The sequence below is a fragment of the Hemiscyllium ocellatum genome, chromosome 5, assembly GCF_020745735.1.
Source record: "Hemiscyllium ocellatum isolate sHemOce1 chromosome 5, sHemOce1.pat.X.cur, whole genome shotgun sequence".
NCBI lineage: Eukaryota > Metazoa > Chordata > Chondrichthyes > Orectolobiformes > Hemiscylliidae > Hemiscyllium > Hemiscyllium ocellatum.
Window position 1 is genome coordinate 87,891,703 of NC_083405.1, and position 15,916 is coordinate 87,907,618.

The following is a 15,916-nucleotide window of genomic DNA, read 5'->3' on the forward strand; positions in this document are numbered from 1 at the left end:
TAGATGTTGAAAGGATGTTTTCTCTTGTGGGAGAATCTCAAACTAGTCATCATAGTTTAAAATTGAGGGAGCTGCTATTTAAAACAGAGATTAAAAAAAACATTTTTCTCTCAGAGGATTGTGAGTCTTTGGAATTCCCTTTCTCAAAAGGCAATGGATGCCTAATTTTAAAATATTTTTAATGTAGAGGTAGATAGATTCCTGATTGACAAGGGAATGAAAGATTATCAGAGAAAGGCAGAAATGTAGAGTTGAGGTGGAACATTCGTCGAATTCTCTATTCCTGAGATGCTGCCTAACCTGCTGTGCTTTGACCAGCAACACATTTGCAGCTGTGGAAAGCAGATCAACCATGATCTTATTGAATGATGGAGCAGGGTCAATGGGCAGAGTGGCCTACTGTCATTCCTTGTTTGTGTGTTTGTTTGTACATATGCAGAGGAACCTCGATTATCTGAATGAGATGGGTGGGCATTATTTCATTCGGATAATCAATTGTTTGAATAATCGACTTTACCTTAAACAAGGGAAACCATACTGATCTAACGCTGTGCTGCACCGGAGAATTTGTTCAAATCTATAATTTTAATGAGTCTGCCACTTAAACAAACTAATCCTTGCAGCCTGCAAATTACAGGTTAGAATGTGAAGGACTTACCATCGCATAAATACTGTATATCAAATCCCAGCATTAAACAAGGTCCTGAACAGCTTCTACGATCACAAGAGCATTTGTCAGTTTCCAGGAACACAGTCTCATGATAGGAAGACAGAAGCTCTGCTTCAAACATGTGTTTATGTTCTCGGCCTTTTTTTTAAAGAACAGCCCAGTAAAGTGAGGGAAATACAGTTCTGTGAAACACTTACTTTTATAAAGGGTCGTGTGACAACCCTTACCTTAAAAATATCCAGTTGCTGACACTTGAGCTGCTTGTGTTTCTTTGTTTTTGCCAGCGTTTTCACATGTCCTTCAGTCCAGGTAAATCGCATACACTTACCTGTTTGATGTAACATTTTTGTGGGACCTTGAAATTCTACTTTGGGTAATCTGAAATTTGGATAATCAATATTCGGATAATTGTGGTTCCTCTGTGTGTGAAACTTAATCTACTCTTTATCTACCTATCGATATTCTTCAGTAAAGCTTGTAGTAGCATCTATCTTTTTAGTGGCCCTGTTTAGATTGCATCAGTAAAGTTGACAACCATGTTTAGTTTCTAAAGGAAAATCATTTCGATGAAACAGAGTCAGCATGACTCAAAGCAGTGACACCTTAAGGATTAGAACCGACCACTCTACAATTAAGCAACTAACTACTGTATATGAAATAACAAACTGATATTTTAGTTACCCTCTGCTCAGTACACTCTGTGTACACTCTGTGAAAACTGCTTCTTTCACAGTCAAATGCATCAGTTTATGAATAAAACAGCAATGAAATCACCAGTTTGCACCTAATTTAAGGGCTGGCATCTTTAAATCTTTTGAGCATCTGACTGCAGTTGTCATATGAAAGCCTTTCAGATAGACTGTCTCTTTCTTTAGTAACGCTGCCAGTCTGAAGCCTGGCATTATCACAGATGATAAAAAGAACATTCTTTCCGATGATTACTCATGTTGTTGTGTTATACTTCACGGAAGTCAACAATGGTTTTGCTTATGATCCCAACAACGATTTTGCTGTTAAGGAGAAAAAAACGTGCAATTGTTAATAATCTGAAATAGTGAGCATTCATAGCAAGGCTATGTATTGTGGTCTATGAAGAAGACTCATTTTCACCTTGAGTGATGAACACCTTTGAAGGTAGTACAGTTAATGACATAGAGATAGCAGAGTGGGTTAGAATAGCAGTGTCACAGAAAGAAACTGATTTCAGATCCAACCCAGACTTCTACATGGAAGTATTTATCCTTTAAAGCATTATGAAACGATTTTCAATTTTAATCTAGTTTCTGTTGCTTCACCCATCAGATGCAAACTCCTCTAACATGTGAAAAGAACAATTTTATTCTACAAGCTTAAAATATTGATCATTGTGAGAAATGGAGTGACAGAGTAGCAATATTGAAATGAGATATATTGTTGTTTTAGGGTAGAGAAAACCCTCATTCATTGGAAAACTGTTGCAAGAATGCTTCATGCTGACATAGTGCCATAGTTGAACCTGCTCCAATCTAATAAATCTGGTAAAAAGCATTTTATCTCCCTCTCGGAGTGTATTTCTATTTGAATTCTTGCTAACCTTAATAAAAGGAGGTAGCGGAGGAAGAAACTGAAGGAGAGGTTTTGACAAAATGGGTGAAGAATGACGAACACTATCTCATTGGGGAAACTGGCACATTCTAAATGAGAGAAGAAAAGGAGGATGGAAAAGAGATAGTGGATAGGGAGAAGGAATTAAACTGCATTTATTTCAATGCAAGAGGCCTAACAGGGAAGGCAGATGAACTCAGGGCATGGTTAGGAACATGGGACTGGGATATCATAACAATTACAGAAACATGGCTCAGGGATGGGCAGGACTGGCAGCTTAATGTTCCAGAGACAAATGCTACAGGAAGGATAGAAAGAGGGGCAAGAGAGGAGGGGGAGTGGCATTTTTGATAAGGGATAGCATTACAGCTGTGCTGAGGGAGGATATTCCTGGAAATGCATCCAGGGAAGTTATTTGGGTGGAACTGAGATATAAGAAAGGGATGATCACCTTATTGGGATTGTATTATAGACCCTCTAATAGTCATAGGGAAATTGAGAAACAAATTTGTAAGGAGATCTCAGCTATCTGTAAGAATAATAAGGTAGTTATGGTAAGGGATTTTAACTTTCCAAATATCGACTAGGACTGCCATAGTGTTAAAGGTTTAGGTGGAGAGGAATTTGTTACATGTGTATAAGAAAACGTTCTAATTCTGTATGTGGATGTACCTACTAGAGAAGGTGCAAAACTTGACCTACTATTAGGAAATAAGGCAGGGCAGGTGACTGTGGTGTCAGTGGGAGAGCACTTTGAGGCCAGCGACCATAATTCTATTACATTTCAAATAGTGATGGAAAAGGATAGACCGATCTAAAAGTTGAAGTCCTAAATTGGAGAAAGGCCAATTTTGACGGTATTAGGCAAGAACTTTCGAAAGCTGACTGGGGGCAGATGTTCGCAGGTAAAGGGACGGCTGGAAAATGAAGCTTTCAGAAATGAGATGACGAGAATCCAGAGAAAGTATATTCCTGTCAGGGTGAAAGGGAAGGCTGGTAGGTATAGGGAATGCTGGATGGCTAAAGAAATTGAGGGTATGATTAAGAAAAAGAAGGAAGCACATGTAAGGTATAGACAGGGTAGGTCGAGTGAATCCTCAGAAGAGTATAAAGGCAGTATGAGTATGCTTAAGAGGGAAATCAGGAGGACGAAACGGGGACATGAGATAACTTTGGCAAATAGAATTAAGGAGAATCCAAAGGATTTTTACATATACGTTAAGGACTAAAGAGTAACTAGGGAGAGAATAGGGCCCCTCAAAGATCAGCAAGGCGGCCTTTGTGTGGAGCCACAGAAAATGGGGGAGATACTAAATTAATATTTTGCATCAGTATTTACTGTGGAAAAGGATATGGAAGATATAGAATGCACGGAAATAGATGGTGACATCTTGCAAAATGTCCAGATTGCAGAGGAGGAAGTGCTGGATGTCTTGAAACGGTTAAAGGTGGATAAATCCCCAGGATCTGATCAGGTGTACCCAAGAACTCTGTGGGAAGGTAGAGAAGTGATTGCTGGGTCTCTTGCTGAAATATTTGTATCATCGATAGTCACAGGTGAGGTGCTGGAACACTGGAGGTTGGCTCACGTGGTGCCACTGTTTAAGAAGGGCAGTAAGGACAAGCCAGAGAACTATAGACCAGTGAGCCTGACGTCAGTGGTGGGCAAGTTGTTGGAGAGAATCCTGAGGGATAGGATGCACATGTGTTTAGAAAGGCAAGGACTGATTCGGGATAGTCAACATGGCTTTGTGCGTGAGAAATCATGTCTCACAAACTTGACTGAGTTTTTTGAGGGAGTAACAACGAGGATTGATGAGGGCAGAGCAGTAGATGTGATCCATATGGATTTCAGTAAGGCGTTCGACAAGGTTCCCCGTGGGAGACTGATTAGCAAGGTTAGATCTCACGGAATACAGGGAGAACAAGACATTTGGATACAGAACTGGCTCAAAGGTCGAAGACAGAGGGTGGTAGTGGAGGGTAGTTTTTCAGACTGGAGGCCTGTGACCAGTGGAGTGCCACAAGGAACAGTGCTGGGTGCTCTACTTTTTGTCATTTACATAAATGATTTGGATGTGAATAGAAGAGATACAGTTTGCAGATGACACCAAAATTGGAGGTATGATAGTGAAGAGGGTTACCTCAGATTACAACAGGATCTTGACAGATGGAGTTTAATTCAGATAAATGCGAGGTGCTGCATTTTAGGAAAGCAAATCTTAACAGGACTTATACACTTAATTGTAAGGTCCTAGGGAGTGTTGCTGAACATAGAGACCTTTGAGTGCAGGTTATAGCTCCTTGAAAGTGGAGTCTCAGGTAGATAGGATAGTGAAGAAGGCGTTTGGTATGCTTTCCTTTATTGGTCAGAGTATTGAGTACAGGAGTTAGGAGGTCATGTTTCAGCTGTACAGGACATTGGTTAGGCCACTGTTGGAATATTGCGTGCAATTCTGGTCTCCTTCCTTTCGGAAAGATGTTGTGAAACTTGAAAGTGTTCAGAAAATATTTCCAAGGATGTTGCCAGGATTGGAGGATTTGAGCTATAGGGAGGGACTGAACAGGCTGGGACTGTTGTCCCTGGAGCGTCATAAGGGTGACCTTATAGAGGTTTACAAAGTTATGAGGGGCATAGATAGGGTAAATAGACAAAGTCTTTTCCCTGGGTGTGGAGAGTCCAGAACTCGAGGGCATAGGTTTAGGGTGAGAGGGGAAAGATATAAAAGAGACCTAAGGGGCAACTTTTTCACGCAGAGGGTGGTATGTGTATGGAATGAGCTACCAGAGGAAGTGGTGGAGGCTGGTACAATTGCAACATTTAAAAGGCATTTGGATGGGTACATGAATAGGAAGGGTTAGGAGGGATATGTGTTGGGTGCTGGCAGGTGGGACTAGATTGGGTTAGGATATCTGGTTGGCATGAACGGGTTGGACCGAATGGTCTATTTCCATGTTGTACATCTCTATGACTCTAATTAAGACCTACACATCCTTTTCAGTTTGGCAGTGAGTCTCAGTGCTGCTCCACACTACCATCCAGTGGCCAAAGTGCAGATGTGCAGGCAGATCCAAACAATTCTTCATGTATTCTCCAGCATCACATCTTAATGGAAATTTGATGGACGTATTTCTCAGAAAACATTAAAATCACTTTTTGACTTACACTTCAACTCCAAGAATTCTGAAACTGCTGAAAGAAAAAAACATTTTATCAAAAATGGAATCATAGGTTACTGAAAAAGCTCAGCTGGTCTTGCAGCATCTGTGAAGAGAAATCAGAGTTAACATTTCAGGTTTGGTGACCTTTCCTCAGAATCCAGACCTGAGGAAAGGTCACTGAACCAAACGTTAACTCTGATATTTGTCCACAGATGCTGCCAGACCTGCTGAGCTTTTCCAGCAACTTCTGTTTTTGGTCCTAATTTACAGCCTTTGCAGTTCTTTTGGTTTTTATTTAACGTTTTGTCATTTTTTTTTACTATACTCAAAATGGATCAAATGATTATTTACATAAATTACCTAAGGTTTGTTTCATTGAATTTGCAGTTTTCTATTTTTTAGATATCATAGATTTACCAAATTCCTGGGATTATTTCAGGAGTTTGGGAGAACCTGTGCATTGATTCTAGTGAGAAACCACCAACTCTTGCAGGTCACACAGAGTGACACCTCTAACAACATCAATATCTATTACTGTGTCACCATTTGGAAGTTCAGACACTTGATGAGCTTTCAACAATACAAGTCTCACATACTGAGTATAAAATATAATCCATTTGGAATGAGGATTTGTCATGGAAAAGATAAATGAACTGTTAAATGACACAGACAGGAATTGTATCAGACAAAAGATGTTTATTATATAATGAATACAAAATATGTGTATACAAGTTACATTCGTGAAGAACATAAACAAATCATACTCTGGTTGAGCTACAATACAAGCACATGGAACTGTCAGTGGTTCCATTCATGGATCTGCAGTGTGTTCATCACATTTTGTGTGTCCTTGAAAGGAATCATACTTGAAAAAGTAACGGCACCAGCAATGTAAATTTGTTATTTGTTTGGTACATCTTTTGAAATACATCTGAAGTTAAATACTGTTTCCTTTATTTTAAGGGGAACTATGTTTAAAAGCAGCCAGAGTGGAGCAGCATACGTTGGTGGAATTTGCACACAGTCTAAAAGTGGCGGGGTGAATGAGGTAATCTTCTGTTCTGATAAATGTTGACCTGGGAAATTGCAAGAAGGACTGTGCCGATGAAGTGGTGAGATGCAGGTTCACTAGATTTCCAAACTGATTTGTGATCTGCTGGATGTTAGAATTGAGACCAGCTGCCTCCTAATGTGGAATTGATAGAAGCAGTCAGGATATAAATACAGAAATGGGACATATAGTTCTTCAAGCTTGTCCCCCCATTCAGTAACATCATAGCTACTACACAACCAACTCTATGTACCTTTGCCCAATGTAAACCAATCCATCTCAGGTCTAAAATTAACACTTGAGCTTTGATTACACTTTGAAGTAGAGTGAGCAGTCTATAGTTTTCAGAAGGGAGTTTCAGACTTTTTTAACCTTTTGCATAGAAGGTTTTTCCAAACTTAGTGCTCGAAAGATCTGACTCTGAGTTTTAGGCTGTCAATTTCAGAAAATAAAGAGCCATGGACACATTACATCACAGAAAGGACCATTCAGCTCAGCATGTCTGTGCTATCTGAAAAAAGATTCTGTCTTCAAATCCTACCTTCCTTACAGTGTCTGTGACCTTGCAGGTTAGAACCCTTCTGGTTCAGGTTCTTCATAAATGAATTGAGGGTTTCTAACTTCATCACCAAACCGAGAAATGACTTCCAGACCCTGCACCTGCTATGGAAAGGTTTTTCTTCCTGTCTCCTCTAACCCTTTCACAAATCGTATTATATATGTGCCCCCATGGAAGCAGGTCATTCTTGTCTGCTCTCTCTACGCCCCTCATAATTTTGGACATCGAAATAAAGTAACTTGGATGTTGGTTTGCTTGCTGATCTGGAAGGTTCATTTTCAGATGTTTCATCACCATACTAGATAACATCATCAGTGAGCCTCTGAATGAAGTGCTGGTGGTATGCCTGGCTTTCTATTTGTGTGTTTAGGTTTCTTTGAGTTGGTGATGTCATTTTCAATGATGATGCAATTTCCTGTTCTTTTTTTCAGGGGGTGAAATGGGATCCAAGTCAATGTGTTTGTTGATTGAGTTCCATTTGGAATGCCATGCTTCTAGGAATTCTCGTGCATGTCTCTGTTTGCCTTGTCCTAGGACGGATGTGTTGTCCCAGTCAAAGTGGTGTCCTTCCTCATTTGCATGTAAGGATACTAGTGAGAGAGAGTCATGTCGTTTTGTGGCTAGTTGATGTTCATGTATCCTGGTGGCTAGTTTTCTGCCTGTTTGTCCAATGTAGTGTTTGTTGCAGTTCTTGCAAGGTATTTTGTAAAAGACATTAATTTTGTTTGTTGTCTGTAGAGGGTCCTTCAAGTTCATTAGGTGCTGTTTTAGTGTGTGGGTGGGTTTGCTGGTCTACCATGATGCCAAGAGGTCTGAGTAGTCTGGCAGTCATTTCCATGATGTCTTTGATGTTGGGGAGAATGGCTCAGGTTTCTGGATGTGTTTTGTCTGCTTGCTTGGGTTTGTTGCTAAGAAATTGGCAGACTGTGTTCTCTGGGTACCTGTTCTTTTTGAATACACTGTATCGGTGATTTTCCTCTGCTCTGCGTAGTTCCTTTGTGCTGCAGTGTGTGGTGGCTTGTTAAAATAATGTTCTAATGCAGCTTCGTTTGTGGGTGTTGGGATGATTGCTTCTGTAGTTCAATATTTGGTCTGTATGTGTTGTTTTCCTGTAGACGCTGGTTTGAAGTTCCTCATTGGCTGTTCGCTCTACTGCAACATCTAGGAATGGCAGTTTGTTGTTGTTTTCCTCCTCATGAGTGAATTTTATGCCAGTAAGGGTTTTATTGATGGTCTTGAAGGTTTCCTCTGATTTGTTTCATTTAGTGGTGATGAAGGTGTCATCCACGTAGCGGACCCAAAGTTTGGGTTGGGTGGTTGGCAGAACTGTTTGGTCGAGTGTCTGCATTACTGCCTCTGCTAAGAACCCTGATATCGGAGATCCCATGGGTGTTCCATTGGTTTGTCTGTAGCTTTTGTTGTTGAAGGTGAAGTGTATAGTAAGGCATAGGTCCACTAGCTTGTCAATATTGTCCTTGCTGATGAAGTTGGTAGTGTTTGGTGTATGTGTCTTTGGTTCTTCTGTTAATGTAGTCAGTATTTCCTTGGCCAGATTAATGTTGATGGATGTCAACAGGGATGTTACATCAGAGGAGACCATTACTTCATCCTCTTCTATCTTAGTGTCTTTGATGGTCTTCAGGAATTCTTGGGTGGAGTAGATGGAATGGCGTGAGTCTTCTACTAAGTGTTTTAGTGTAGCACCTTGGCCAATCTGTAAGTTGGTGTTTCAGGTAGCGAGACTATGGATCTGAGGGGTCTCCTGGTTTGGGAATTTTGGGTAATCCATTGAAGCATGGTGTGTTGGATTCTTCTAGTTTCATTTTTTGGAAGTCAGTCTTATTTATTTCTCTAGATTTCTGAAGTTTTTTTGAGTAGGACTGTGATTCGGTTCTCTAGTTGTGGGGTCGGGTCTATTGCCACTTGTTGGTAAGTGTTGGTATCTGCAAGTAGTGCATTCACTATCTCAATGTAGTCTCTGATTCAAAATGACAGTCAAGCGCCCTCTGTCTGCAGGTAGGATAACAATGAATTTTTCAGTCTTTCCAACGCCTTACTTTCTTGTGTATTGAGTGTGTTTGCTTCCATTTTCCTGCTTAATATTGGTGTGACTGTCTGTCTGATGGTTTGCTGGGTTTCCTCTGTGGGTTGGTTGCCTTTCAGTGTTGTTTCTAATGCTGCTAAGAAACCTTTCTTGTCCGCATCCTGTAAGTTGTAACTTAATCCTCTTACTAAGAGGGCTTTTTCAGTATCTGTTAAGGGTCGGTCAGATTAGTTCTGTGTTGTCTGTGTTATTATTTAGTATAAGTTTGTCTAGTTTTTTTCTGCAGGTCTAGTTTTTTTCATTTTCTGTCTTGGTCGCTGTCAGATGTCTATGGCTTGTTGAACTGTGCTTGTCGATTCATGGTCTGTTGCATGACTGAGTAAAGCTTCTTGGCATGAAATTTCCTGATTGTATTTATGAAGTCTCTTGTGGGCATCATTAATCATTGCTCTAAGAATTCTGCGACCATTTTGCTCCGCTATGCTTTTGGCTCATGACGTGTTATGGGGAGGGTTGTATTTGAGACATTTAGGTAGTACCTGTGTCCTGAGGCATTCATGTAGGAAGTGCAGCTGTTCACGGGTGGCGCTCTGTCGGATGGCATTGGTTTGCCATTTTCGAGTCAGTTTTAGTGAATTGCGCCCATAGGTATTAGCGAGCTTTGAGAGGATTTGTAGCGCAGGTTGAGGTTCTGGATGTAGGTTTGCTTACAGAGCTGGAAGGTCTCTCCCCTCTGGAGGCTCCCTGCCTTCATTCCTAATGAAGGGCTTTTGCCCGAAACGTTGATTTTTCTGCTCCTCAGATGCTGCCTGACCTGCTGTGCTTTTCCAGCACCACACTCTCAACTTTGATCTCCAGCATCTGCAGTCCTCACTTTCGTCTAACATCATCAGCGAGCCTCTGGATGAAGCGCTGGTGGCATGGCCCACTTTCTATTTGTGTGTTTAGGTTTTCTTGGGTTGGTGATATCAGTTGTGATGGTGATGTCATTTCCTGTTCTTTTTCTCAGGGGTGAAATGGGATCCAAGTCAATGTGTTGATTGAGTTCCAGTTGGAATGCCATGCTTCTAGGAATTCTCATGCATGTCTCTGTTTACATTGTCCTAGTATGGATGTGTTGTCCCAGTTGAAGTGGTGTCCTTCCTCATCTGCATGTAAGGGTATTAGTGAGAGTGGGTTGTGTCTTTTTGTGGCAAGTTGATGTTCATGTATCCTGGTGGCTAGTTTTCTGCCTGTTTGTCCAAAGTAGTGTTTGTTACAGTTCTTGCAAGGTATTTTGTAAATGATATTAGTTTTGTTTGTTATCTGTATAGGGTCTTTCGAGTTCGTTAGGTGCTATTTTAGTATATGGGTAGGTTTGTGAGCTACGATGATGCCAAGGGGTCTGAGTAGTCTGGCAGTCATTTCCGAGACGTCTTTGATGTTGGGGAGAGTGGCAAGAAATTTGAAAGCATTCCATATGTGTTCCTTACCATCTTATCTGCCAATCCTGCCACTTTCACGGATCTGCAGACATGCATTCCAAGGTCTCTCACGTCTGCAGCCTCTTACAATTTGCTCCCATTTGTTGTATAGTTCTTAGTTTGTTTACTTCTCACTCCTTTGTATTGAATTCCATTCACCATTTTTCCATCTGCTCAACCAAACTATTGATATCATTCTGGAGTCAAAGTTATCCTTTTGTCTAGCATTTATACAGCCAATTTCTGTTTATGCAGAAAAGCTGCAAATTTCCAATTTGCATCCAATATTTAAATGCAAGCCATTAATATATAGCACAATAAACAGCCAGGAAACCCAACACTGAGCCTTGTGGAATACCACTCGGAGCCGCTTTCTATTTGCAAAACATCCATCAACCTTTAACCTTTGTTTTCTGTCATTGACTAACTCATTACATTCCCCTGAATCACTTGACCTTCTACTTTTCTGACCAGTCGAATGCCTCACTAAAATCCAAGTAGACAACTCAAAAATCGTCTGTTACTTCCTTCAAAATTCAGTTGTTAGTGGGACATGACCCTCCCTTAACGAAACCATACCACCTATTCCCAATTAATCTATGCCTTTAACATGACAGTTTATCCTGACTCTAAGAATCAATTTCAATGGTTTGCCCATCAAATTCAGACTGAACTGACCAATAATTATTTGGCCTAACCCTCCCATTATTTTAAACATTTATGCAACAGTCACAGACCTCTGGTACTTGGCCTTGAGTGAGGATTGGACATGGTCATCTGACCATACTTTGATTAAATTAACCCTGAAGATTCTCAATTGCAAAGAATACAGTCTTATTTTTGTGTAATCTCTCCATGTAATGTAACTACTGAAATCCCGCTATAATACTGGTAAATCTGTGCTACATACTCATCAAGATATATGTATACTTCCTAAGGAATGGTGGTCAGATCTGTGCCCTTTACTCCAGGGTGAAATCCAACTGTGGACTTGTCTTGTTACTGCTCACTTTATCATTTCTTGTGTTCTAATGTCCAAGATATATATAAAAAGGGTAGAGAATGCTGGAGAAACTCAGCAGGTCTGGCAGCATCTGGGGAGAGAGAAAATAGAGTTAACATTTCAAGTCCAGTGTGTACTAGATTAACTCTGTTTCTCTCACCCCAGTTGCTGCCAGACCTTTTGAGTTTCTCCAGCAGTCTCTGTGTTTATGTTAGGTTTATAGCAGTTGCAATATTTTACCTTTGCTCTGAATGTAAAGGTCAGCCTTCTGTTAGTCTTTTAGTTTACTTTCTCTGCTTGTTCTTGATATTTTAACAATCCATAAATACTGACCCCCCCAAATTTTCTTTGGACCTCCACCATTTCTAAATTCCAGAGGTGAAGTGGGAGTGACTGTGTTTGATATCAAGGCTGCATTTGACTGAGTGTGACATCAATGAGTCCTAGTAAACTGACAGGCAATGGGAACTGACGGAAAACCCGCCTGGAGTTAGAGTCATACCGAGCACACAAGTAGGTGATTGTAATTGTTAAAATCAATCAGCTCAGCACCAGGACATCTCTTCAGTAGTTCCTCCAGATAAGTTCCGAGTCCTAACCATATTCAGCTGCTTTATCAAGACCCGTCCTTCCATCTAAAGTCGAAAATGGGTTGGTCACTGTTGATTGCACAATGTTCAACACCATGCGTGACTTCTCAGATACTGAAGCAGTCCATGTCCAAAACAGCAAGACCTGGAAAATATAATTGGGCTTGGGTTTACAAGCACAAATCAGGAGTGAGATGGAGTATTCACAACTTCCCTGGATGAGTGCAGTTCAACAACACTCAAGATACTTCACACCATCCAGAATAAAGCAGCCCACTTAGAGTCGTGGAGATGTCCAGCACAGAAACAGACCCTTAAGTCCAATTCGTCCATGCCGACCAGATATCCCAACCTAATCTAGTCCTATTAGCCAGCACTTGGCCTATAACTCTCTAAACTACTTCCTATTCATATCCCCATCCAGATGTCTTTTAAATGTTGGAATTGTACCAGCCTCCACCACTTCCTCTGGCAGCTCATTCCATACACGCACCACCTTCTGCGTGAAACAGTTGCCCCTTAGGTCTCTTTTATATCTTTCCCCTCTCATAAACCTATGTCGTCTCGTTCTGGAATCCCCACTCCAGGGAAGAGATTTTGTCTATTTATCCTATCCATGCCCGTCATGATTTTATAAACCTCCATAAGGTCAACGCTCAGCATACAACGCTCCAGGGAAAACGGCATCGAGTCCACAAATACTCACTCCCTCCACTGATACTCAGTAGCAGTAATGTGTGCTAACTACTGGATGTAGTGCTGAAATTCACCAAAGGGTCCTTTGACAACACTTTCCAAACCCATGACTGCTACCATCCAGAAGGACAAGATAACAGACACATTAGAACACCACCACCTGCATGTTTCCCTCCAAGCCACTCGCCATCTTGACTTGGAAATACATCACCTTCACTGTCGCTGGGCAAAATCCTGCAGCAGCTCTCCAATGGCATTGTGGGTGTACCTACACTAAATAGACAGCAGTGGTTCAAGAAGGCAGCCACAACACCTTCTCAAGGCTGACTAGGTTTGAGCAATAACTGCTGGCCCAGACTGTGATGCCCGCATTCCATGCATTTTTTTTTAAACAAAGTGAAGCTGGGAATAACTTTCACACATGCATCCTTTTTTGTGAATAGATGTTAGCGAAAGAAACCAGAGACCTGAGGGAGAGAAATTACCAAGCAGCCATACTTTAAGACAGTTCAGTAAAATCTGTTAAATAGCGATTTAGGAAAATGTAACCCTGTTATTTTGATAGTGTATAGTTTGTTAAAATATTCCTTTATTTGTGACTAGTTAAGAAATTAATTATCTAATGTTCAGCATCACCTCCCTGACTGGTCTAAACATAAACCAGGAAACATAAGTATTCTATTACTGTAATAGAAAAAGTTATGTAAAGGGCACAATTGTGGTAAGTTGCATTGTTTGCAAAGTTGCTTGCTGTAAGGTTCTGCAATTTACAGTCTAAGCTGATAAAGCTGCTGTTATGAGTAAAATACTTGAAGTTGAGAAATGAAATGATTTGCTTGTTAGCATTTTGACATGAAAGTATTTGTAGAACTTCAACTTCAAGGTAAGAAAGGACAAGCGTTATGCTGTACTGATGCTTCAATATTTTTTAAATTTCAGCTATAAGTAAAGTCTATCCTGAGAAGAAAATCATTCACACCGATCATTTTGATGGATGCGCATTTTCAATATGACAGCTGTGAATCAGCTTCCTATAGTATCTGCCCAAATTGTTATGATTTAATGGTTAAGATCCTAAAAGATAAATGACAAGGAAAATGAGTTTCATATTTTAGAGATTCTATGGGTATGATTTTAATCCATTTAAAATCATTTGCTTACAGAGTTAAAATCAGACCCTGTGTTTCCAGACTTCAAATATTCGTGAAGAAAAACCTGCAAAAACTGTAGTGCTAGAAATCCAAAACCAAAACAGAAATTGCTGGAAAATCTCAGCAGGTCTAGCAGCATTTGTGGAGAGAAATCAGAGTTAACATTTTGGATCCAGTGACCCTTCTTCAGACCTGCTGGATCCAAAATGTTAACTCTAATTTCTCTCCACAAATGCTGCTAGACCTGCTGAGATTTTCCAGCAATTTCTGTTTTTGTTCAAGTATTTGTCCTCTGATTATTAACCTTTGTTAATGGAAATACATCCTTCCTATATGCTGTGTCAAGTTTGATAATAACAATTAAATCCTTTCAGCCTTACTTGATCCAAAAGAAGAAGCACAGTCAATCTTTCCTCAACTAAAATGTCCTATTCCTGGCAACACCTTTGTAATCCTCCTCTATACCTGGCTTGTTCAATCAAATCCTCCCTATAATACGGTGACCAGAATGTTATCAGTAAATGGTGGACTCTTTTTCACATACTTTTTACCTGCTCCTATAATCTAGGTGTCAGTCAACAAAAGGAATCTCTCATGCAATTTTGCCCACATTATCTCCCATCCCACCCTCTTTAGGGATCTGTGGACATGTTCTCTCAGATTCACTGTCATACAACATAGATACAGGTCCAATACGCCTATGCCGACCACAAACATCAAACAACATTAATCCCATTTATTTGAACTTGATCTATAGCCTTCAATGCCTGGGCAATTTAAGTGCCTATCCAGATGCTTCCTTAACATTGTAGGAATACCTGCTTCCATCACCCTCTCACTCAGCTTGTTTCATATTTCTGTCACCATCTGGATTAATGTACTTTTTCCTTAGATCTCCTCTAAACCACTTACTCTTCATCTGAAACTTGTGGCCTCAAGTCTGGACTCCTCCACCTTGGGGAAAAGACTTTGGCTGTTCATCTTAACCATGCTTCTCATGATATTATAAACCTCTATTATGTCACCCTTCAGCTTCCTAGGCTCTAGGGAGGCAATTCCCAGACTATAGAGCCCCTCCTTACAACTCAACCCTCCAGTCTTCTTCACGTCCTTGTAAATCTTTTTTGCACCCTTTCTAGTTTAATGGCACCCTTCTAAATATTTTCTCACCCTCTTTAGAGATTTTATGCAGAATTCTACTAATTATTGTGTATTGTCTTGTCTGTTAGTCCTCTCTGAAATGCATTATGTCACAAATACCTATTAAGACCTTCTGCAGTAAAGAAAAATGAAAAACGAAGACAGAGTTTTACTGATTTTCAGACGATATCTGATGCTTTGTTTCAGTTTGGAGGTGCTGGTGCAATGACTGTCACACTTGCTCAAAGCCTGGCCCAGAATCTTGGCATCTTTCCAGATAACAAAAGAAAGAATGGTAAGCTTTTGCATTGCTAACATATTTAAAAGGGATCTTCTGCATGCCCCAAATCTTTATTTCAGAGAAATAAATCTCAGTATAGTATATCGGAAAATTGTCGATCTTATTCTTATTGCTATCTCAATTTTAGATGTGCCGATAATTTTGCCAAGAAAATGGAACAATCCTGTTTATTAAAGTAAGGAGTAAGGTATATAACGATAAATCTATGCATTGCAACTTACAAAGAATTGTCTAGCAAATGTATGAAGTCCAGCAGTGCTTCCACTGTCCACCTCATTTACTGCCCTCAGCAACTGTTAATAATGTTAACTCTCGAGCCAAATGAAGCTGCAGGAATTATAATCCTTAATAATTGGAAGAAGAAGTCAGTGAAATTAGTACCTGACTATGTAAGACAATTAAATATGCTGCAGGGTACAATGATTATTCATGATGCATCGCTAAGCAAATTTAATTAATCCATATGCTCCCGAAAGACCAAAATGTCCTAATTCAACAACTT

The 15,916-nt window shown here is 40.2% G+C and overlaps 1 protein-coding gene across 1 annotated transcript in view; it reads left to right on the forward strand.

Moving 5' to 3' along the window:
- Positions 1-15,916, forward strand: part of adam22 (ADAM metallopeptidase domain 22) — a 365,020-nt gene that overhangs the window by 210,142 nt on the left and 138,962 nt on the right. The window contains exons 12-13 of the mRNA XM_060825702.1: positions 6,380-6,464; positions 15,321-15,408. Of these exons, the coding sequence (XP_060681685.1) occupies positions 6,380-6,464; positions 15,321-15,408 (173 nt within the window). The remainder of the gene's footprint in view (positions 1-6,379; positions 6,465-15,320; positions 15,409-15,916) is intronic.